General features: G+C 37.3%; 1 protein-coding gene across 5 annotated transcripts in view; it reads left to right on the top strand.

The window, feature by feature from the left end:
* The window catches only part of abr (ABR activator of RhoGEF and GTPase), a 178,314-nt gene extending 155,543 nt beyond the window's left edge, over positions 1–22,771 (top strand). For 4 of the 5 annotated variants that reach the window (XM_058774893.1, XM_058774894.1, XM_058774895.1 and 1 more), the window contains 7 exons: positions 16,992–17,051; positions 17,135–17,244; positions 17,562–17,701; positions 18,222–18,356; positions 18,474–18,579; positions 19,743–19,893; positions 21,251–22,771. In XM_058774893.1, the coding sequence (XP_058630876.1) occupies positions 16,992–17,051; positions 17,135–17,244; positions 17,562–17,701; positions 18,222–18,356; positions 18,474–18,579; positions 19,743–19,893; positions 21,251–21,340 (792 nt within the window). In that variant the 3' untranslated portion in view covers positions 21,341–22,771. Of the gene's footprint in view, positions 1–6,372; positions 6,939–16,991; positions 17,052–17,134; positions 17,245–17,561; positions 17,702–18,221; positions 18,357–18,473; positions 18,580–19,742; positions 19,894–21,250 lie in introns of those variants that run through there. The other variant, XM_058774897.1, reaches the window with a different exon arrangement.
* The last annotated feature ends 3,628 nt before the right edge of the window (positions 22,772–26,399 follow it).

Below are 26,399 nucleotides of genomic sequence, written 5' to 3'. Positions count from 1 at the left end.
TCTCAGTAAGAAGTGGAGAAATGCCGAAGCTAAAAGTATAGCTTGAGATCCTCACAATCCAAGGACGTGCTGCTGTGTGTCAGACATTCACTGCTCACTATCTGCCTTTAATTCACTCTTTATCAGTGTTCTGTCAGACTGAGATAGAACTGTAATCTGAACATTTTAGCATTAGCACATTTCTGTATGCACACGTTAATGTTATCATATATTCAGGTCATAGCTTATCATTGTTCCATATGTTTTAGTACACGTAAACCCCCACCACAGCACACACACACGCACGCACGCTACAGAGAGCAAGGATTCTGTTCATGGTAGCCAGTTTTCCATGATTTCTAGTTGGTCAAAGCCAACATTTAATGGCCTTGCAAGATAGTCTAGATGAGGGATTTAAACTTTTTTTTTAAATCAGGGACCACCAAATTTGATGATGACCCTCTTTTTAAAATATAAATATAAACACACCCTAGTAAAAAGTACAATATTTAAAATACTTTTTTTCATACTAAGTGTAGTTACTGATATACAAATTTTAATTAAACTTTTTTCAGAGTACTACTTGTACACAATGCACATTTCCTAATATTAAGCCTAAAATATGTTTTAATATCACTATTGATGAGGATTGTTTGAATAATATTGGTCTTTAAAAGCAAGATATACCTGAAGTATACTTGCAATAGTTTCACTTTAGCACAATTAAATATACTTCAGCACTACTTCTGCACAATTAAAGTGTGTTAAGTACTAAAGTAGTTGTTCCAATTTAGCATACTTTAAGTATACCAGTTTAGTATACTAAAAGTACAATTGCAGGCTATTTGTAACAAGTACATAAATATGTAAATGTATTTATAGTATACGTAGCATGAAGTAAATGTATTTCAAATACATTTTAATATATTTATTTTTCACTAGTTTCATTGTATGTAAAGACCAGTTTATAATGTGAGAGATGAAAATGTGATATTAAATGGGTAAACTGTTGCTGTATTTTATATTATTGCCGAAGCCAAAATTTTATCTGAAGTAACTGATTTTCAGTTCAGATTTCTTTGCATATAATTTTTTTACCAATAAGGTCCTTTTAGTTAATGTAAAAATACATTTGAGCTCAGGTCCATTAAATAATATTAATGGATAAAATGCATTACCAGATGAATTGTGAGTTGGTAAGGCTGAGTTTGAATTGATAGGCAGTCTTAATAATGCTACTTAGAGCTGTTAGACAGCCTTGAACCAGCAACAAATCAACAACAGCTTGACTATGTTAAACTGGAACTTTTTCCTACGGGTGATTGGAAAGACTGGCCACTTTGACTTCAATCTTAACCATTCTAATGTGATAATTCCGAGCCACTTTTTGCATTGATTTTAATCTATGGAAATCTGTTTAATACATTTAAAATGTTTTACACAGAGCTGAGTTATTTTTGGTAGCTGAAAGCATAATCAAATTAGACAAAATATTTAATAAACTAGCACACAGCAAGCAGGGAATGCATGGAACTTTGTGAAGTTTTTGTATTTGAAAGTGCTGCAGGGTTTTGTGGATGCTGATTCCGTGGGGGCCTGGAAACACGGAGTGCTCAGATGAATCCTGGGTAACTGGATGTGCTTAGGTGCATGGTGCAGCACTAGTACCGCATTATTTTTAAGTACACCCGTTTGATGTCACATACACCAGGCACAGCTCCTGCAGCACCTGTGAGGTTTTCACAAAGAACTAGTAATACAGTGATTTTTCCGGGTCTTATGCAATATAAATGAGATTTGGATGGAGGAAAGGTGGCGTGAGGACAAATGGAAAGAGGGAGAAGGAAGCAGAGCAAAATTACCTGGTAGGAACCATTGCGTCCGGCTCTAGAGACTTGCATGAGGACAGAAGATGTAGAACAGCACCACTCCTGCTTACATAACCAACATATATACACCAACACCCACAAGGCATGGTCGCCTCAAGCTCCCAGTGACACACACTGCAGAGATTACAGAAGCAGAGAATGTGCTCTGTAACAATAGTGTCAGATGATGAAATGTGTTTGTGTTCACTGACGCGCAAACTTTAAAGATATTTTTGTCTCTAACTTTGTGTCTGTGGTGTTTTTGAAGTGAAGTAGGGAGTGTGGTGGTTCAGGTCAGGTCTCAATGGGGTTTGTGGGCGAACATGAGGAAAATCTGTCATATTTCAAAATCAAAACAGAAATATGACAAGTTAAATAAGAATTTTTGGGGGACCAGTAAGATTTCTGTGTGATTAACATTAATTTTGTGACAATTAAGTACATTTACGTACAATTATTATAGTTTGTTTTCATTTTACTCCTATTACTGTAAATAAATGAATATGAATATATTCATATAAATATGAATAAATAATAATGGATATAATATAAATGGTAACAATTTAGTATAGGGACCTATTCTCATTATTAACTAGTTGCTTATTGGTATGCCTATTATTAACATATTAGCTGTTTATTAGTACTTATAAATCACATATTCTGTATGGCCATATTCTACATCCCTAATCCTACCCAATAACTAAACTTAACAACTACCTTACTAACTATTATAAGCAACAAATTAGGTGTTTATTGAGGCAAAAATCATAGTTAATTGTTTGTTAATAGTGAAAATTGGACCTTAAAATAAAGTGTGACCATATAAATAAATAAATAATTATATATACACTGCTGTTTACAAATTTGGGGCCTGTAACATTTTTTAAATGTTTTTAAAACGGCTATTACCCCAGTCTTCAGTGTCACATGATCCTTCAGAAATCATTCTGATATGCTGATTTGGTGCTCCAGAAACATTTCTTCTTGTTATTAAAGGGGTGGTTTACTGCGATTTCACTTTTTTCATTTTAAATAGTGTGTAATGTTGCTGTTGGTGCATGAACAGTATCTGCAAAGTTGCTGCGCTGAAAGTTCAAAGTAAGCGGAGATATCGTCTTTTAAAAATCAGGAAGTTTAATGCCTACAAAAACGACTCATATGGGACTACAACGATACTTCCCGGGTTGCATACGTAACAAACCCATAAATTTGCATTAACCCCTCCCTCCGGAACATGCAAAAAAGGGGGCAAGGCCATGTTCTGCGGCTTTGTCGAAGAGGAAGAGTTATAGTGGAGAGTTGTAGCCATGCCGTCAAAACTGTGTTATTTTCACCCAGCAGTCAGGTCTTCTGTGTTCGGGCTTCCTACGGATGCTGTAGTTAGTCAACAATGGTTCAAATTTATGTTTGATTATGTTCCTGACAATTACAATCCTAATTTAGCTCTCTGTGCTGCGCATTTTACGGAAGACAGCTTCCAGAATCTACACGAGTTCAATGTGTAGATTAATTCACACAGAAACTATTACTAAAACGTGGAGCGGTTCCAACTTTAAAAACAGAGGCAGCAGTTGTTGGGCCACAACCTGTAAGTAAGATTTCATAATTTTAAATGTATTTGCATGTATAATTTCAGACGTAATGCTTTAGTTTTATCAAGGACGTAAACAAGTGCCAACGCTGGCTTTAGTAGCCAGTTAGAAAAATGCTAATTCGTGTGTCTATGACAAACGCGTACAAACATTTTGGACCCGAATTTGTAAATGTACTTTCCATGTATACTTTATGACGTAATTTTTCAATTTGATCAAGAACGTAAACACAAGCCAACGCTTTTTGGTTATAGTAGCCAGTTAGTTCGATGTTATTTTATGTGTATAAGACAAACGTGTACAAACTTCAAAAAATTATATGTAATCACAACAGCAAACTTCCATTCAGAAACGTTTTGTAAGAGCTTTGCTTGCGGAAGTTCTGCTTGACTCTCTTCATTACTGCTTTCTGGGTCTGATTCTGGCTCAAACTGATACGGCAATATTGACACCATTATTTACATTTGACCGGAGCACATGCAACTTTCGCCCGTAAAGGTAATGGGCGTGAACGTTTCCAGACAATGTGCAGTACGCAGTTTAGCCAATCACAACACATCGGCCCAACTAACCAATCTGAGCCCATTGCCTGTTTCTGAGGGAGTGGTTTCATAGAATCAGGAAGTCAACCGGTCGTTCAAATGACAGAGGAGAAAGCGGCTTACAATAAAGGTGAAATACAGGTGCTGGTCATATAATTAGAATATCATCAAAAGTTGATTTATTTCACTAATTCCATTCAAAAAGTGAAACTTGTATATTATATTCATTCATTACACACAGACTGATATATTTCAAATGTTTATTTCTTTTAATTTTGATGATTAGAGCTTACAGCTCATGAAAGTCAAAAATCTGTATCTCAAAATATTAGAATATTTACATTTGAGTTTGAATAAATGACCATCCCTACAGTACACATTCTGGGTATCTCTTGTTCTTTGAAACCATAATAATGGAGAAGACTGCTGACTTGACAATGATCCAGAAGATGAACATTGACGCCCTCCACAAAGAGGGTAAGTCACAGAGGGTCATTACTGAAAGGTGTGGCTGTTTACAGAGTGCTGTATCAAAGCATATTAAATGCAAAGTTGACTGGAAGGAATAATTTGGGTAGGAAAAGGTGCACAAGCAACAGGGATGACTGCAAGCTTGAGAATACTGTCAAGCAAAGCTGATTCAAACACTTGTGAGAGCTTCACAAGGAGTGAACTGAAGCTGGAGTCAGTGCATCAAGAGTCACCACGCTCAGACGTCTTCAGGAAAAGGGCTACCAAGCCACTTCTGAAGCAGAGACGTCAGAAGTGTCTTACCTGGGCTACGGAGAAATAGAACTGGACTGTTGCTCAGTGGTCCAAAGTCCTCTTTTCAGATGAAAGTAAAGTAAATTTTGCATTTCATTTGGAAATCAAGGTCCTAGAGTCTGGAGGAAGAGTGGAGAGGCACAGAATCCATGTTGCTTGAAGTCCAATGTGAAGTTTCCACAGTCAGTGATGGTTTGGGGTGCCATGTCATCTGCTGGTGTTGGTCCACTGTGTTTTCTGAAGTCCACAGTCAACGCAGCCATCTACCAGTAAATTTTAGAGCACTTCATGCTTCCTTCTGCTGACAAGCTTTATGGAGATGCTGATTTCATTTTCCAGCAGGATTGGCACCTGCACACAGTGCCAAAGCAACCAGTATCTGGTTTAAGGACCATGGTATCCCTGTTCTTAATTGGCCAGCAAACTCGCCCGACCTTAACCCCATAGAAAATCTATGGGGTATTGTGAAGAGGAAGATGCGATATGCCAGACCCAACAATGCAGATGAGCTGAAGGCAACTATCAGAGCAACCTGGGCTCTCATAACACCTGAGCAGTGCCACAGACTGATCGACTCCATGCCACGCCGCATTGCTGCAGTAATTCAGGCAAAAGGAGCCCCAACTAAGTATTGAGTGCTGTACATGCTCATACTTTTCATTTTCATACTTTTCAGTTGGCCAAGATTTCTAAAAATCCTTTCTTTTTATTGGTCTTAAGTAATATTCTAATTTTCTGAGATACTGAATTTGGGATTTTCCTTAGTTGTCAGTTATAATCATCAAAATTAAAAGAAATAAACATTTGAAATAATGTTTCGATAACCTTCGATGAAAGTTTAAAAGAACAGCATTTATTAAATGGAATTGTTTTGTAATATATAATGAATAATAATGAATCCTTGATGAAAAGTATTAATTTTGTATAAAAAAAATGATACACTCAAAAATTCTATTGCATATTATACGTGCGGTTTTACACTACACATGCTTTACATTAGGGGTCGACGGATTAGCGACGCCGACATTAAGCATTTTTATGGTTATCGGTATTGGTCATTTTCAAAAGCATTTAAAGAAAGTTTTTGTTATTCTAAAGTTTGACATTAATTTTCATTTTTACACCAGACATATACAGTATATATCAGTATTATTAGATATTGGTTATCGGTCTACTTGAACTGTAATAATCGGTATCGGCCTCGGCCCTGAAAAACACTTATCGGTCGACCCCTACTTTGCATATAATGTGCATTACACATCACAGCTGGTTTGTTTATTTATTTATTGCATAATACTGATCTGATTGTGGGAATATTATTTGTTATAAAATGTCACAATGAAAAAAGGCATTATTTTCTTTATGCAAAACATAATTTCTTTAAATAATATTTTTTTCATTTGGGGGTTAAATGTTCTTGACACATTTTGTGAGATACTGAGGTAACTCAGCACACAAAGAATGACTCCCCTTCCGTCTCGCATCTGGAGACTTAAAAACTGCTTGGTGATAGAATCAACTCACCCACTCCCTCTCTCCGTCTCTCCCTCCCTCTCTCCTTTTCTCCTCCCACTCTTTCTTCCTCTCGGTCTCTGTGTTTTCTGGAGATCAGATGTTGAGAAGAGCGCAGGAGAGAGCAGCAGGAGAGAGATGCAGGCAGAGGAGAGCGTTACTTTAATATCCAGTGAAGGATCTATAGTTCAGTTATTAAACCTGAGAAAAGACAAAAGCATGGCAATGTTTACTTTCCTCCAGAAATGAGCCCTTTATTTCACAGGGTTCATTTCGCAGCTGATTTTTAATCATTCTTATAATCGCTCCCTCCTCAGAGAGCACGTAAGACACAAAAAGTGAAGAATTTTGTCTTGTAAACTCCAAGAAAAAAGTTTTATTTTCTAAAAACATATTTTTAATCAGTTTGCTGTGAAGAATTTGGGAAGAGTTTGGTTTTACGTTGGGAATCGTTCTACTGGTGTTCTGGGTGTCAGTGCCCTTTCTCTTTCCTTGTGTGCGGCTGCAAGAGGAACACAGTCAGGATGACAGAGATCGTGGTGACGGACTGTAATCTGAACTCGGTGTGTGAGCGCGTGGAGCAGCACTGCTGCGTGGACAATCCTTCAGCCATCAAAAGACACACCAACACCGGCGCCAAACTGTGGGGCCGTGTGCGCAGTAAACTGCTCCGACAAAAGGTCACTTACTCTTTCATTCTCTCCATCTGTTACTTCCTCTCTCTGCAGCTTCTGCTCTTATTCTCTCAGTCTATTTTCTGTCTGTTTCCTGGTCTTAAACTGACTGAAAGTCACGGTTTATGGACATGAAATGCAGAATGTTGATCCTTTAAAATTATTTTGTCTGGTATCTTTGGTGAAAGGTGTTTGCATCTTTGTAGCTGATCAGTTCTCTTGTAACTGCTTTCTTCTTCACCTGTATATATTTTGTTCTTCAGAAGATGAGTACGTAATACAACGTTACTGAACATGAAGCCATTTAAATATATTTTTGGGGTAATTCATAGTAATAGAAGTACATCTTTCCTCCTTCCTTTACTTTTATACATTGGTGATTTGTTCACTCTTGTTTTATGAGTGTGTTCAGCGTTGTTGGACTGTAGTGTTTGTGAGCATTATGCTACAAGGATAGTAAAACCTGAAATTACATTGTGGGGACTGGCCCACAAAAATACTAAATTATGTTTATCAGAACATTATTGTTTGGTCATTATAAAACAATAGAAGTTTATGGAAAGCCACAATTCACAGAAACCTTGTGTGTGTGTGTGTGTGTGTGTGTGTGTGTGTGTGTGTGTGTGTGTGTGCGTGTGTGTGGGCTGGCTGCAGTTAGAGGTTAATTATCACTTTAACCTGCTGTCCTCAGAGCCCCTGGCAAGTATCACCCACCCACTGATGGAGGTCAGTTAATCACACCTTTACTCACACACACACCACTGAATAATCTTTTATTAATAATTACAACACCAGCATGCAATTGCAGAGGCTCTTATAGGACCAAAGTTGCTGTGATTTGTAGCATGGTTTCTAAACGAACCTATGAATCTTTATTCACTGAGGCAGAATCAAAATCCAATATTTTTCAGGCAAATGGAGGTTTTGATGGTGGAACTGCAGGAGATTTGTGTGATTGTGATAGACATCCCAATTGAAAATAAAATTTAGAGTAATTTTGAAGTATCACAATTAACTGTTTTCTATTTGAATATCTTTTAAAATGTCATTTATTCTTGTGATGGCAAAGTAAAATTTTCAGCAGTCATTAATTCAGTCTTCAGTGTCTCATGCTCTTTCAGAAATCTGTCTAATATGCTGATTTTCTGCTCAAGAAACATTTCTACTGTAAGTGTGTGTGTGTGTGAATTGAAATCTTTTGTAATAGTTTAAGGCCCAATTGCAAAATAAAGTTTAGATTTCTTTAAAAACAATTCTTACTGACCTCAAACTTTTGATCGGTAGTGTAAATCAAAGTTTCACACAGCAAGAAAGGTTGGGGACCCCTGCTGTAGAAAGAAGGATTGCTCGTCAGTGTCATTTCTAGTGTGACTAGCATTGATGGAATGGCACTGGTGTATGTCACATGATCTAATTCATTCTAGCTCAGTGTTCAGTGTTGCTGAATGATTGTTCTGCTGTGATGAGATCAGTGTCTTCACACTCTGCATGTAACCGTGGGAGTAGGTGTGCGTGCAGCTGTGTGTGTGTGTTTGTGTGCCGATGTGAGTTGGCGAAATCTAGGTCTCTCCACGTGGGGTATTTGCCCTGCCAGCACTTTGAGCAGTAATTTATGTGCATAGTTTTTCTGGCTATAAGAACAAAGCATTTTAGCCTCCACTATATTTCTGTGTCTTCTGTCCAGTCAGGTCAATGCTCTTCCTGATCCACTGACCCAGGACTGACTGTAGAGACAGGTTACAGACAAAGACCCCTGAGATGTAGCTTCAACACACATTACTGTGACTCTAGGATAATACATTTAATACACAACAAAGCAAGACCCATGTCTTTCCATGTGCCAAGCACATGCTCTTTTGAAGCTCTCTGTCTCTTGCGTTGTCTTTCTTTTGACTTCCTCTCCTTCTGTTGTTTCTCAAACATCATTCTGTATTAATTTGATCTGGTAACATATTCCTTGATTGGAGGAATTCTAAATCACATACACACACTGTACAGACACACCCTGTCTTTGTCTTTGCCTTCCCACAGGTATTGACACATAAAGACTGTCTGTTAAATGTAGACACAGACAGTTACTCATGTACGCTCATATTCAGACACAGGTGTAATAGATACACACGTAATTGCCACTTACCGCCAATTACATTTATAAACAAACCTCATTTTGCAGTCATTTGCACTTTAAAATGCTTTGAAACACACTCTCTCACAGATGGCCAGTCTCATTGACTTAATATTGAATGAGTCTTTGTGGCCTAGAGAGAGTGTGTTTATCTGTATGAGTGTGTTCCTTTGATATATTCATGAATGATTCCAGTGTTGTCTCACGACCTGCTTATAATGTCTGACCTCCACAGACGCGCTTTCATTTGATAAATGTAAATCTCAACAGAACACACTGCCAGTTTGACCCTTCAGGCCAGAAATATTTGCTGTGTCTAAAAATTGCCCCCTAAATCCTTTATTAAAGGTACATAGTGCACTATTTGAGGAAACAGCCATTTGTAGTGGTGTCCAAAACCATAGTGCACATTATCATATGAAAATTTCCTGATAATTTACTCACCGCCATGTCCTCCAAGATGTTCATGTCTTTCTTTCTTCAGTTAAAAAGAAATTAAGATTTTTGAGGAAATAATTCCAGGATTTTTCTCCATATAGTGGACTTCAATAGGAGACAATGGGTTGAAGGTCCAAATTGCAGTTTCAATGCCGCTTCAAAGGGCTCTACACGATCCCAGCTGAGGAATAAGGGTCTTATCTAGCGAAACGATCAGTAATTTTCTTAAAAAATAATAATAATAATAATATACTTTTTAACCACAAATGCTTGTATTTTCATTCTGGAAGTGAACTTCTCCTTTAATGTAAAATCCAATATAAAATCTTAGTCCTGAACCAAAACCAGTTGAGAATCACTGCTTTTTATGCAAGCACAAATGCAAATACTTTCCCAACACATTGGAAGTGTAATTAATTTGTACATACTGTTCAGTATTTCTATTTCATTGACTTCTTTTATGTTCCACAGAAGAGAGAATGTCATACAGTTTTGGAACAGCATAGGGGTGAATGATGGGTAAATGATTACACACCTTTAACTACCTCTATAACAAATATAATACTCGAGGAGCATATGCTATTATGCTGTATTCAGTACATTTTGGCTGTAGTTGACCTGAAAGAGAAAACTGATTGTAAGAAGACACACTAATGCTCACCATAGTGCCCCTTGTGGCGAAGCCGAAATTGTTCCTCCTTTCAAAGGAAAGAAAGAACAGAAGGAGGGAGGGTCTGTGTGAAAGAGATATATTATGCACAAGAAGAAGAATATGTCCCCAGAGATGAACCCATCCTCGGTTGTAACTATCTTCTCTCCAGCCTATACTGCTCCACAAACGCTGCTCCTGGTTATAACATGCTAATGACTGAACCACTGATGAACCCTGCTCCTCTTTAAAGGCCTTTAAATGCCAGCTATATGCTAATGGATGCTTTTATCACCTGCATAAATCATCTTCTGCCAGTGTGAGGGCACCAGACCCCTATGAGGGGCTGCTGAACCCCCACACGGCCTTGCTTATTGGGCTAATGAAGTGGAGGAGGGTGATGGTGAGGTCCGTTACTGGACACAACAGCTGTTGACCTGCTTGGATTTCTTCTTTATACAGTTAAGTGGCACTGGATGTTTCCGTATTACTTTGTTTTATAGTGTCCAGTGTACACGTTTGTACTATGTTAAAAATACAGGTTATGCTTTTGGACTGTTTTTGTCTGGTTCAGTAATTCTTTCACGTTTTGTTTCACGATAATTTGTGCAATTGAACCGAATGGGTCCATGAGGAATTGTGTTATTCATGGTTCTCTTTTAGCAGATGTTTAGCTTGATTTATGCCACGGTCTTCTTTTAGGTTAACTGGCTTGCATTTATTAGCAACAGAGACATTAGCATCTAACGGTAATGACAGTCTCTTAAAAATGTATCTTATGCTCCATAACTTTCAAGGTATTTACGATAGCTGGATTTCTTGACTCATGGGATTGTTGTTTTTAGTTTCTGTAGTTACTTTTAGTTCTATTTTTAGCAGTCTCACACAAACAAAAACCTTTTGGTCATGTTTTTTGGATACTTACTTACAAAAGCAGTACCATGTTTTATAATTATGCTATTGTGTTCTTTGAAGAAACCTCCCTTATAAAAATGTACTGTACTATAGTAATACCTGGGACCTTGATATTACTGTAAATGGTGCTCTGTGGTAAAAATAAATGCTTTTTACCATAGTATATGAACCATATATGATAATCATTCAGTACTATGGTATATATCAAAGTTCTGTGGTATTACCGCCAGTACTTCGGTCACAAGGACAGTCACAAGTATTGTTATTACATGCCTTATATGGAAGAGCTCTAAATATGTTGTACAAAAATATGTATGATGATAGTAAAAGATGTGTGTGAGACATTGATGACCATGTTTATGAGTCAGCAGATTATTGGCATTTCCTGTGTGATTAAGTTTACTGGAAGAGGCCCAGTCCAGCCCGGCAGGCCGAGCCTGTGACATCAGAACACTACAGCAAACATCAGTCTGACCTCCACACCAACCTCCGAATACCACAGTAATTACGGCTTTTTCCCACACCACACACTGAGCAAACGCACGTTTTCTTACAAACGCCAAGATTTCTCCAGAGTGAGAGCTGTAACTACTAGCCGCATGCTACATAGAGATGCGTGAAGGGTAACGCTAGGTGTCTGGCTGTAGCGTGCCATATAGTCATGAAAAATAGGGTGGTCAGGACATTATGAAACAGGGTTTGATATTTTACTGAGAGCTTGTTGAACAAAGCTGTTTGTCGTGTTTATTTTAGTGCTTTAGCCTGCATTGCTCCCTGTGGGTTCTTACAGTATAAACAAAGCGGCATAAATACAAGTTGTGTTTTTGCTGTATTCGTGCGTGTTTGCTCACAACATGAGTCACATTACATCTTCAGCCATGCGTTAAGCTTTATTATGCAATACCAAGGCTCTTTATGCAAGGAGGACGAGCACAGAGCTACACCAGCCACACAAAACTTCCTCCGTTCATTCAGACACGCTGGACGTTATACTGTATGAAAGACTGTTTTGACTTCTTCAAGGAAGCAACCTCTGATTGAATAGAGATGAGATTTGAGAAATGGTTTTCCTCTGAACCAATTCCATTTTCTGTTCTGTTATGAGTTTTTCATGACATTTGGTTCCAATATCGGTTCTTCAGTGCCTGGATTCTTCTGCCCTTGCTGACAGACACTAAAATACTCTTGACAATGTTTTCTGCACTCTTACTGAACCTACATTGCTGGGACAAAGAAATGATGTTATGAGCTTGAAGTCTCATTAGCTATTATTCCTGTCCTTGCTGAAAAGCTTGAGGTTGGTATAAGAATTTTTATGTTTTTGAAAGAAGATGATTAAACTCACTAATGGTGCATTTATTTGATTAAAATCCAGTAAAACAGCCATATTAAATATTATTACAGTTGAAAGTCACTTTTGTATTTTAATATATTCTTGAATGTAATTTATTCCTGTGACGCAAAGCTGAATTTTCAGCAGCCATTACTTTAGTCTTCAGTTTCACATGAAATCATTGGAATATGCTGAATATTTGCTCAAGAAAAATGTCTTATTATTATTAGTTCTGTTGCTTAATATTTTTGTGGTACTGTCTATATTTTTCAGGATTCTTTGACGAATAGAAAGATGAAAAGAACAATTTATTTGAAACTGAAATCTTTTGTAACATTATAAATGTCTTTACTGTCATTAAGTTTATGCGTCCTTGCTGAATGAAAGTAGTTATTTCTTTCAACAATATTACAAACCCCACAGTAGTGTATATTTCAGAGTTAAACCATGGTAATAAAATATGACAATACATCAGTCACATTTCACTGTGTTTATGCAATTGTTTGATTGTCTCAAACAATACAAGCTGTAAATGATTGTCATGGTACAATGGCTTAAAAATACACTGTGGAATTCATTGCTAGAGAGAGATGAAGGGAATGTAAGAGAAAAAGGGACAGTGACAGGCTTTTAAACTCTACTTGAGGAATGTGAATTAAATATTTGATTTCTCTTTGATCAAACAAAGTGGTATAATTGCGACTGAGACGGTATTACCTGCATTATCTGTTTGATGCTTTTAAAGGATTCTCCAGCGATATGTTCTAGAGAGAGCAGCATGATTGGCCAATGAGGTCAGTGTAACCTAAGTTGGCCGAAAAATGCGCAGTCTGTCAGTCAGCGGCTCTTATCAAAGCTCTGTGTGTGTATAATCAGAGGAGTAGTGAGACTTTATAGTTATAACAAGGACTCGTGTGTCTGCTGTATTTGTAACAAATGCACTGGTATCATGTACTTCATCCCTTTGTTCTTGGTAAGGATCCTCTGAGCAGAGAGAGGCCGGCCAGAGAACACCGTGTTCTGCTCCGTACAGCAGCAGGCTAGCAGAACAGAGGGAGATGAGGGAGACGGGTGGGCGGTGGGGGACACGCTGAATGAGAAGGCAGGAAAGAAGAGAACGGAATGGAGATCTGTATCTCCAAAGTTCAGTGCAGGATGTGCTTTATAGTGACTCTAACATCATTTTGGAAATAAATATTTCTTAATACTGTAATAATACTATGTGTTTTCAGTGTGTATCATGGGAACACTATGTTTTTTCGGGGCATGTGTTGTGATAATACCACATTTTTTTCACTGTGTGGTAATACCTTGTTTTTTAGAGCTGTACTATTGCAGTACAATTCAATGATTATGGTGCTGAATCACATGGTAATAGAGTGGTACTTAATAAATATTCTGTACTTAAAATTGTTCCAAGGTAGTTAAATTATGTTTTATGGTATTTACATGGTACTTCCAAGAATACAAAGAATGCTTTTTGTAGGTTTAGTTATACTGTGTGTTTTCCGATGTGTCAAAGTAATATTTTCTGGATACGTACTGTGATACTACTTTGTTTTTTGAATATGTGCCTTGGTAACATCTTTTTTTTTTTCTGGGCATTTTTTTTTTTAACACATTGTATGGTATTATGATTTTGTTTTTATCTTGATAATATGGTTTCTGGATATTTACTGTTGTAAGTGTTTCCCTTTTTTCTCACAGTATCATTTTGGAATTGATCATATTTTCAAGATGAATCACCATGTGGCTGTTATTAGAGGGATTGTTTGAGGTTGTCATGGACCAGAGCTCCTCAGAATTTCATTCTCTCCTTTTCAAAGCTATTGGATCAGGACACACAAACCTCATTGTCAGGTCTGCACAGATGCTCTTAATTCAAAACATTTCAGAGCTGAGGAGCTTCTATCTTTGTTTTGGTTGTGCAATCCCTGAGCAGTTTAATGAGGACATTGAAGATACAGTACTATTGACTGGTGTCTTGAAGACGTTTGGCCCATGCTAAGAGTGATGAGAATAAGTTTCTTCTCTGACCTTCACCCCACCTTAGCATGATCATCCGGTCTGGCTTATTGGGAATCAATTGAGTACGCTGTTAAAATAATCCTATAGACATTCGTTTTGAGCTCTTTTATCCAAAACTTTGAGATTTCCCAGAGGAAAGTGAAAACTGGTGTTTGTGGGGTGATGTGAGGTGAAATCCCTCAGGACATTTATAAAAAATTTGGAGGAAAGCACTTGGGCAGATGAGGTGTCTACAAGGCGAGTCTTTGTAAGGGTAAGCCGTTTAGCTGTATTAAAGGATTTTCTAGACATATCATGGACCCGTTTGATTCCATAAATTTTTAATAAAGTACCGTGAGAAGCACCAGAAGGTTAGAGAAGGGCCCAAGTAAAGGGCATGTGCCATAGATATTTGGCATCTTTAAGGCTATATTCACACTGCAGAAGAATATGATTTTCAGTAATGTTTGGAGTGATAAATACTGTTATTTTCATTAACGGTTTTAATGAAATGTGTTTTGACATGCGTATGAGTAAAAAGTTTATCAGAGGGTCAATGAGTTGACTCTCACCTATATGTCCAGATCTTCAAAAATACATTTATGATGATTTGAATACACATATTTTATGTTATTGAATAGTTTGACATAATTGTGATTTATTACGATGCGTTATTTCTTAGAAAATTCTTAGAAAAGCAGTTTATTATATATAATAATAAAAAGATATCATAGAGACCCCTGCAGACCCTCATGTCTGTGTCAAGGTCAATACATTCAATACATCTCTTAAAATATCAGAAAATATCAATTTGATTTGGATTAACCACCACCAGACTCGCTTGCGTTCTCACCGCTGATCTCAAAATATCCATTTATTACCCTGTTATTTTAATTGGTGTAAACATGTCATATTGGTTTAGCAGTGAGATAATAACAAGGCTGCAGCTTTCCATAAATATCCGATAAGAATCTCATTATAGCCCTAATATGTGTATAAACAACATCAGTAATGATGATTGCCCACTAATTGTATTGAGAGAACTGATTTTAGTGATACAAGCTAATGCAGTTTTATGTGCTTGACGGACCTTGTCAGACGTTCTCATAAAAAGCTACTCAACCTACACGTTTTCCTGTAAATGTTAATTTTATGACAGATTTGTCAGCATGTGTGCTGTTTGTTTCCTCATGCGTCAGCCAACTTCATGTTGATTGTCAGTGAAGTTTAATTAAATGCATATGCACAGAAATTGCTTTGGATTGAGTCTTAGTGTGGAACAGCACAACATATTTAGTTGATTTCTAACAGTGATCAGTAACTGGATTCGGATTTGGTCCAGGCTGTCAGGTTGTTTATTATTGTGTATCTTACCTTTGGGTTTGATTGACAGATTAGTTTAAGGGTCCTCCCTAGATAGCCCTTCCCATCATCCATCTTGTCTGTGGCATGTGGCATGTGGCATGGGAAACCAGTGTGTATGTGAGAGAGAGTGTAAGTCTGCTCTCCTTAGAGAGTTGTGTGGTAATGGAAACAGCACAGATTTTGTCTAGAGTGCTTTTCCTTAAATGTTTACAGGACGGTAGCTCGAAAGTACCTAAATATCATAGTGTGAGTTCTTATGAATTATGGGTAATACTAAACACTCCAAATGGCCTGATCTCTGAATATAACAGTTTTGTCACTCACATCCAGCTCATTGATGTAGTGATTCTTACATCGATTTATTTTGTGTTTGTAGTGCTGTGTTTCAGTGAAGGCTGTGTTCATTATAGAGCTTCATTCAGGTTTGATTCATCTATGCTGGACTCCTGCTCTCATGCAGCAGTACAATTAACTTTCTGGATATGTAATGACAAGGGAAGAACTCCACTGTGAGTTTCTCAGGGTTTTTTTATAGAAAGGACTGCTTGGGAATTTTTAGATAGAATAGCAAAATGATTTTGAGTCATCTTTATCAAAAAAAAAGGGGAGAGGAAACAGAAATAAGCTGCTGTTGTAGGTTTAAAATGTTCACATGTTCACGGAGTTGGCATGTAGAAACAGGCATACTATATAGCAAATCTCAACTGCTTGATTGCTTGTATCATTGCAAAATGTAAACCATATTATCACCTAGCTCTAATATTCTAAATGCAACTATAAGGCATTAAGAAATACTGAACTTTTAGCATAATGATTTTTAAGCTGCTTTGAAACAATGTGTGTTGTGAAGCGTGCTATACAAATGAATACATTTGAAATTTAACATACAACGCAGGTGTTTAGTGATATATTGCTCTGATAAATCTGAAATACCCTCATAAACAACTTTTGTACTATAATGCTCAAAACTGTGGCTGTTCTGAGCCTCAGGCCTTTTTCATTCTGGAGGTAATTTAATGGTATTCATTGTTGAAATATTTTTCTTAATGTAATAATAATCCAGGACTCTTGGTCTGCTGTGGTCTCTCAGCACTAACCTTTGACCTATGACAATATTCTTTGAGGCAATAGAGTTTGCATTGTACTGAGCAGCAATAATTGCATCTGAATTTTCTGTGTTTAACGATGAAGTAATTCTCACACTCATTTCTCTCTGTCTCTTTACAGCTGGACCCACAGACTGTGCAGTCCAAAAACTGGCATATGGATGTCATAGAAATGAATGGGGTACTAATTTATTTCCCATCAAACATATTGATATTTTTGGCATTATTGCCCTACGCATGTCTCATTTAAGGTAATTTTTTCAGATTAAAGTGGAGTTTTCCATGAAGTTTACGAGTCGAGACTTGAGTTTGAAGAGGACGCCATCTAAGAAACAGAGCGGTGTGTTTGGGGTTAAAATCAGCGTGGTAACAAAGTGAGTGAAGTCTCAAGTCTTAAAGTTGACATGTTTTCTGAATGCATGTTATTGAATTTATTGAGAATGATTCATCTGTGTATTTGTTTCTTCTTCTTTTTTTGACCTTGTAAAGTTTAGTCAAAATTAAATAAAAAATTAACTGGATGTCAGTTTCAGATCGACTTTAAACATTCATAATATACTGCATAAAACACTACATCATTGTGGTGGATTTAGCCTTATTGAACAGCAATATTTGTCAAAGCCTGCACAGTTTCTCTCTGTATTTTTATATCATGTACAGTACATTGACTTTGCCTGTTGTTGTTCCTCAGGCGTGAACGCTCCAAGGTGCCTTACATTGTGCGGCAGTGCATTGAGGAGGTGGAGAAGAGAGGGATTGATGAAGTGGGCATTTACAGGATCTCTGGAGTGGCCACAGACATCCAGGCCCTCAAAGCTGCGTTTGACGCCAGTAAGAGACTCTTAACCAATTACACTTCACACACTCATCCAACTACTATACATACAAAAGTGCAAAATGAGCCTTTTATTTTTTGATACCTTGCAGTCTGATTGGCTGGGAAGCCAATTTGCGAGGTGGCAATTTGCATCAGTATTGCACACAGTGATTTTTAGTCAGATCCCTATTAGTGAGCTTTTCCTCCATTCGTTTATTCTAACTACATATACAGTATTTTGCTTTGATTTCCCATCAGTCTCTGGTTATGTGAGGTCAGTGGAGGCCTGTGTCTTGAGTCTAAAAGCAGCAGCAGTGTTGTGGGAAAGGCCATGCAGAGATCTGACCCCTTCCAGCTGTCAGCTGGTTCACTAAACACACACAGAGTCTGTAGGGACTATCCAGAGCTGTACCTTCATGTGTTGCTCACTATTATGTCATATGTCATGCCGGGAGCTTATTACTCAGCCTGCATCAGCATTTGTTACGATGGCAAATCATTTACTCTTTCTCTCTGTCTCTCTTTCTTTCTCAGATACCAAAGATATCCTGATGATGTTGAGTGACATGGACATTAATGCCATAGCAGGGACACTGAAATTGTATTTCAGGGAGCTGCCAGAACCTCTTCTCACAGACCGGCTGTACCCGGCCTTCATGGAGGGCATTGGTATGACCTTTCACCTTTTGATCTTTTTCACACTTAAAACTGCATCACTGTGTGATTAAATAAGAGGCATTTAGAATTAAGGTGACTGAGGTGTAATAACACTCCTCTTTATCACAGCTCTATCAGATCCTGCAGCAAAAGAAAACTGCATGATGCATCTGCTGCGGTCACTACCAGACCCAAACCTCATCACATTCCTCACCCTGCTGGAACACCTGAAGAGGTACGCTCTCATGTTGGGTTTCCATAATGATTTATAATTTATACTGTATAAACTGTACATTTTATCTCCTAACCCTACCCCCAAACACAACCCTCACAGAAAACGTTCTGCATTTTTACATTTTCAAAAAATCTTTTAGTATGATTTTTTTATTAGTAGTATGTTTTCTTAATGGGAACCAAACAATGTCCCAATGAAATCAAACATTTTGGGTATCACTATCCTTGTGGGGACATTTTGACATTTATTTGATTAACAATACAGCAATTTTTGTGAAATATCTTAATGTTTTAAAATGTAATTAATTACATAAATTTAAAATTTGAAATGTAATTCCTGTGATGGCAAAGCTGAATTTTCATCCTTCATTATTCTAGTCTTCAATGTCACATGATCCTTCAGAAATCAGTCTAATATGCTGATTTATTGTCAATTATATGGTACTCAATTTGTAATTGTTTCTTATCAATGTTAAAAACAGTTTTTGCTACCTAATGTTTTTGTGGAAATCATTTGATGAATAGAAACCCTAGCTTTTTTTCCCCACAGAAATATTAAGCAGTGAAAACAACAGTTTTCTACCTTGAAATGTTTCTTGAGCACCAAATCATCATATCAGAATGATTTCTGAAGGATCATTTGACACTAAAGACTGAAGTAATGGCTGCTGATTAATTCCAGCTTTTTTCCGGGAGTAAATTACATTTCAAAATATATTAAAATGAAGGGAAGACAGAACTAAATTGTTGTTGACAGTGACTCTTTAAAGCCAGCAGCTTTATACAAACATCAGTTAAATCACCATCATAAAATACCCCCAGTTGTTTTATTTTAGTTTGTGTGAAACTGGTGTGGCATTTCACACGAATCTCTGTGAAACGTCGGCAATTAGCTAGCAAGGCCTCAGGTTTATAAACACTGTCACAAATAATCTCTCTGGAGGCCTTATTGCCAACTGTAACTGCCGCCCATTAACACAACACAGACACAGCATATGCTCAAGTTAACAACACTGCTCACTGTGGACACCTGCTGGCCAACTCTATACATCACACTTGAGCTAAAGTACATGTATCGAGTCATTATAATACACCGTGTTCAACTTGTTGATTTAATAAGATGTGATTCAGTTCTGTATTAATGTTTGTTTCCTCTCATTTCAGGGTGGCAGAGAAGGAGCCGGTCAATAAGATGTCTCTGCATAATTTGGCCACAGTGTTTGGCCCCACTCTGCTGAGACCGTCGGAGTCAGAGAGCAGTAAGGCCCACATCACGCTGGCCTCTGACATCTGGTCACATGATGTCATGGCACAGGTCAGTCCTGGCTTCTAGACTCACTGCTCACTCCTGGAGTCTTTCCCAGCACGGATATATCACCATAATGGGCTGTGGTTTGGTGTGTTTGACAGTTTGAAGATGCACATCAGCACTCACCATTATTACAGTGATGCCGATGTGCTCTGTGATTATTCCATCATCTTGATTTCCATACTGTCATAACACACTGACCTCAGGCGGAGAGCACAGTCCTGGGCATCTTCGGTGCACTCATCATGTTTATTGTGTGAGTGGATCTGAAGAGACTCTTTGACTGTTGATGTTGGCTGTTATGGTTTGTTCATGATATATCAGAAACCGAATCTTAACCAGCCATAACATGACTAAACTAAAATGATTGCAGTACATGAACCCTTTGGGCATAATTTTGGTATATTTTGAAAGAAGACACTTGGGAGTTTTGTGAGTGTGTGTGTAAAACTATTTTGTGTATATAACTTTGGAGCTCACATTTTCTAATTCTTAATAATAAAAATAATAATATATATTAATACTGTGGAACTTATAAACTCTTAACCACAACAACAATAATAATTGTATCATTAATACAGTTACTACTATTAGTTCAGTGCTTTCTTTCTCTCAATAATGATAATTATTGTCATTGTTATTATTATTATTATTATTTATAGTTTAAACTATCATATACTCATAGTCTTAATACTACTACTACTAATAATAATAATAATAATAATAACAATAATTGTATTATTATTACTACTACTACTACAATAATAATAATTATTATTATTGTTGTTGCTATTGTTATTATAATACAAATGTGGCCTCTGGTTAGGACACAATGTTTTGTGCATTCCTTCTTCTTCAGTCACCACTAAAGGCCTGTTCACACCAAAGACGATAACTATACAGATAAAGATAAAGATAAAGTTGTAGTTTTAAAACTCGTTCTCAGTATTAAAGAACAGCAGAGACCACACCACAGCTATAACGATAAAGGTACAGAGAAACGATATCTACACTTTCAGATTGATTTTTTTTTTTCTCAGCTGAAGAACAATGAAACAATGACACCAAACCAAGCTGGATAATTTAAAGCAGCAGACGAGTGTGTGCTTATAAACAGAAGATTTCGTCCATATAGTTAACTTTATAGTTTTCATTCTTAGTGTGAACGGGCCTTAATTCTGAACTTCTAACATGTTCCATGCTAGTAGTAGTTTCCAGTTTTTTGACAGACTAAACTCAGTATCATTCATGCAGGAGTTAGAGCACCATCTAGTGGTGTGGGTGAATAATGCTGACAGTTTGACAGATGGTATGGTTAGTGTGTGGATCACTGCATCGCTGTAATCCTCCTCTCTCTTCACAGGTTCAGGTATTGCTGTACTACCTGCAGCATCCACCCATATCCTTCGCTGAGCTGAAGAAGAACACACTCTATTTCTCAACTGACGTCTAACCCCAACAACAGACTCCCTTCCTCTCAAACATTGTCTTTTTTGTGTACAAAGCCAACAGTCCAGCGGGGGGACAGCGAGAGACTGTGGTCACTCTCCCCTGCGTTTGTTGTCTCCAATCATGTTCTTGTGTAAAGGGAGCTTACGCTTCACTCCAGTGCGGAGAAGAGCTGCAACGAGAGGAGGACCATCTCGAGCGAGCCCAGGATTCAACATCACCTTATACAGATGTTGCACTTATCACACACGTGTCCTGCCAAACACAAACACACGTCCTACCACGTCAAACACCCTGTTTACCGTCCCCGTCCGAAGGTTTGTGTCTCGGGATGTTGGTTGGTCTGAGTTGCAGATGCATGCTGGGATGTCTGCATCCGTTGTGGCGTCTCCTCTAAAGCCCAGTTCAGTGATTCCGCAGCTGGAAGTCAACTGCAATTGCTCTCTTCCCGAAGAGACATTCCAGTAAACATCAGCATTTACATGTTTTAGAAATATTATTTGTTTGTTTTGTTTTGTTTCATAAGCTTTGTGCATGTGATAACGAGGACAGTGAGCTGTAAGTGTGTGTGTGTGTGTGTGTGTGTGAGAGAGAGAGAAAGAGCAAATGCATTTGTTGAAAACATCTCATGCTGCGAGTGTTTCCTTCTGGGCAAAACATTGAAATCCCAGACCTTCCTTGTCCAAGTACATCCAGGCCAAAAATCGCCCTATTTATTATGAATATATACTGTTAATTGTGCCTGTACAGTTCAGTACACTTTGAGACTCTGAGGAGTCCTTCATTTGCAATTTTTGGTTTATTTTTTTATTTGTTTTAACGTCCTGTCAGTATAGACTTGATTATACTGTAGAAGAGAGAAACTAACAGTTAAATCAGACAGCTTTTGGGACAAGTCGTGGTATGCAATGTAGTGAGATTATACTTGGAAAAATGCAAAACTATGTCTTGATTTCGAGAAAAATGCTCTCCTGTCATCTTTGCAAGTTGAAGTGTCTGGTGATACTTCAGTTTATTATTCTGTAGAAAGATCTGTGTTATTTGCCCTTTTTTGCATGTTCAGCTTGTCAGATAAAAAGTGTCAGGATAACACAAAAGTTCATTTTCTTCTTTGTATTTTGATTTTATTTAATGATTATTATTATTATTATTATTTTTACTCCACTGCTGAAGACCACTGGCAGAGCGGACAGAAAAATGTCACTGGCTTTATAGCAGAAAAGTTTCATGTACTTCATAAGCACTCTTAGATTGCAGACTATTTGATATTTTAATATAAAAGGAAATTTAAAAACTGGTGTATTTTATTTCTGTTGGAAAGATATTGAGTATACTGTATTAACCAGGGTAAATGTTGATGTGACCTTTTTCCCCCCGTTTTTAGTAAAACAAATAAAAGTGTACATTGAGCACAGCAAGTTTTTGTTTTATTAAAAGGTCTGCTTGAAGTCAAGTATCTTAAATATGCTTATGTGGGGTGGCTTTACAGGTGTGAATTGTTGGATCGAGTAAAAAAAGGCACAGTAATCTGTGTGTAGGAGTAAAAACGGATATAGCATGACATAAAAAGCACATACAAACCAGGTACCATATGGCCACATGCTCAAGAAATGCTACATTACACACACAGCTTTATCACAAAGCTATCAAACTTTTTCAGCATGATTATGCTTCTGTGTGAGGTCCAAACAGAAATGATTTACTGAAAGATCCGGACTGGCCTGCACAAAACCTGCACCTGAACCCGACTGGAATTAAAGGAGCGAGTCACATCCCATCATTCAATGGCAGAGCTTGACCCCACCGATGGGAGCAAATCGCTACATCCATGATCCAATAGCTCATTAAATGCTCAGTAACCACATTTGGTGTTGGTGTATTTTAGTAAAAAGGATTTCATTATCATTATCAAACAGGTAGCACTTAAACTTTTGCTTTAAACACACAAGGACGGCCGGGGATACTTGTCACATGGTTTAAGTTGTCACAAGGACTGTATCTAAAAAGGGTTTTTAAATCAAAAGTCGGTTTCCTCTAGCATTGGTTTTGAATGTTGCTTTCAAACATCCCGATCTAAACCCTCTTAAATTAGAATCACGCTTGTCATTCATTTAGTCCATTGAACTAAAATTACAATATCATCATATTTTGTAATTGCTATGGGGTAACAAGTGAACACATAATAATGCACACTTGCATGGTCTACTATAATGAAGGCGAGGATATACAGCATATATTTTGTCATATAAATGTCAGTTTGGGGAGAGGTGTGACGTGTTTATGATGATATATTCTGTATTATTTTGCTGCCCTTACAAAATAGGTATTCCTGTAGTTCATTTTTATTAAATAAACTTAAAAGTTCAAGAATATTTTCCAAGTATACTTGATGTTGTATGTTAATTTCAGTGTACAGTACTAGTAGCATACTTGTAAGTGTACTATTTCAATACTTGGGACATTTAGGGCCTTACAATACTTTGTTATAAATACTGAACTTAACAGCCAGTGTAGAGATGATAAAGGAAAGGACAGGACAGAACGTGACGTGTGGCCAAGTATGGTGTCCCATACTCAGAATTTGTGCTCTGCATTTCACCCATCCAAGTGCACACACACACACACACACACACAAACACACACCGTGAACACACCAGTGCCTTGCTCAAGGGTTTCATCTCATTCGTGGTATTGAGGGTGGAAGAGAGCACTGGACATACACTCACACAAGTCCTGCCCCCTAAAACTGAGGTGATGTGATCATAGTAGGATCTAGTAGGAACTCCTGCAGCTGCATATTGATCTGTAGCTTGTTTATTGAAAATGCAGGATAACCACATAGTAATGCATTACAATAATCCAGTCTAGAGGTCATGAATGCATTAACTAGCTTTTCAGCCTCAGTAACAGATAGCTTGTTCCGTATTTTGGCAACGTTTCTAAAGGCCAATCCACACCACACTGATAGACGCTGAAAAACCGCTACAGACACATTCGCCAGGTTTTATCGGATGAGTGTGTTATCTCTGTTGGTGTCTGTTGACCTGTTTTCACCGACTAAACGTGTTGAATCAGTGTTTGTGGGTCTGTCGGTGCAGTGTGATTTGACCGTAAGATGGAAGAAGGCTGTTTTTATAACACATGGAATGTGATATTTTTCATTCATCAAATAAACTGACATTAATTAACATGTATAACTGACTCAGAAATGAGTGTTCAGTGAGGAAATTCAGGTCAGATATGGAAGAAAAACAAGACAGAAAAAAGTAAAATATAACAATAAAATGAGGCTCAGTTACTATTCAGTTTTTAGTTAGCTGTATGTTATAATCACATTTTAATGTCCTAGAGTTCCTTTTCAGCAATATTCTGTGTAAAGTCAACACAACATATACGAGTTGTTTTGAATTTTATGCATGAATTAAATAAACTCATGAATTTTGATGCATAGTCTAGGCCATGTTTTATGTGTTGTTGAATGTGTTGTTGAATATTTTTGTTTGATTATAAAGTGTTAATAAACAATATGTACGTACGTGTACGTGTGTGTGTGTACGTGTGTGTGTGTGTGTGTGTGTGTGCCTACTTAACCATATTTTGGGGACAAATTTGTACCCAAAAGTGAGCTAAACCTGACAAAATCTCCAAAACCTCCCTTTGGGGACGTCCTCATTTGTAAAACCAGTTTAAAAATAAAGTAAACAAAGGTTTTTTGAAATTGTAAAAATGCAGAAAGTTTCCTGTAAGGGGTAGGATTGGTGTAGGGCAATAGCACATACAGTAAGTACAGTATAAAAACCATTACGCCTATGGAATGTCCCCATTTAGATAGCCAAGTAAACGTGTGTGTGTGTCCTACATACATACCTTTTTATAATTTCTAATTAAAATACACATCCTTTTTTATAATCAAAGATGGCCCAGCCTGGAGTATATGATCTTAAAATGTTAGGGAACATCTGGAAAAGGCACAGTTTACCTGAATTCACCCTATCGTTTTAAGTATACCTCTTTTTAGTTTAAAAGAAGTATATAAATAACACAATTGAATAAACTTTGCTTTTGTTTTATAATTGTTTGCTTACATTTTGTCAGGCTATTTACTGGTAGGTTGCTCATTAGCGGGTTAAATTGGTTTTGTTTTCGATATTCGTGACACATTCAGCAATAACTTCAAAACGACTTGCCCTAAAAAAATCTAAACGGTATGACCGTCAAAAGGTCAACGCTGATCATGTTTCACAGCCTTCTTTTTCAGTATTTTCGCTCTATATAATAAGCACTGCCCGGCACAAGCAGTCGCAATGTGCATTAAACCAGGAGAGCTCGCTCTCACAGGAGCTTTCAGTAAGTGCAAGTTTTCTTCGTTTTTTGCTATAGCTCAGTGGGCGTTGTTTTTGTAATAGCTTCTTAGTTAAAGGGCCTATGGCCCTACTGGTAGAAAAGGGAATTGCATGTCCAAAATTAACCTTCTTTTTGTAATAACTTTTGTCAGCAGGAAGATAGAGACTAAAGAACAGTGTCAATCAATAGAGGGGGACAATAGAGTGGAGGAACTATGACGTCACTCTGTAAGCGGATCGGCTGTTAGCATGAAACTGGTTCCTCAACAAAAAGCCAATAGGATTTTTCCATAGGCTTTTGGATTATCGCAAAAAATAAGCTCTGTGTTCAATCATAGTTCATGAAACTTACACGTTTTGTCCATCAAGATAATCTTCACAAAATAATATAACTTTGATTAATTTTGAAGCCTAAATAAAAGCGCCAGAACTGAAAAGCTAAACTTAGGCTATAAACGAACTACAGCACCACGGTCGCTCGCATTTAACGTCACCACCACCGCGCTTCAGACAACTGTTTCAAACTTATTTTTAACATGTTCAGTGAAAAGTATTTAGTCTGTATATGAATTTTAATCCACGCTACATGAACCTTTTCATATAACCTGGAATAAATACAAAACTATAGCCAAAATAAAACAAATGAGACATTAGTAATAAATAGTATAGTGAATAAATGAAATAACTAAAAGGATATATTTAAAGCACGTATTTCTGTAC

Source organism: Onychostoma macrolepis, chromosome 05 (assembly GCF_012432095.1).
Source record: "Onychostoma macrolepis isolate SWU-2019 chromosome 05, ASM1243209v1, whole genome shotgun sequence".
Lineage (NCBI taxonomy): Eukaryota > Metazoa > Chordata > Actinopteri > Cypriniformes > Cyprinidae > Onychostoma > Onychostoma macrolepis.
The sequence above is the reverse complement of the archived record's forward strand: the minus strand, read 5'-3'. Positions and strand labels throughout refer to the sequence as shown.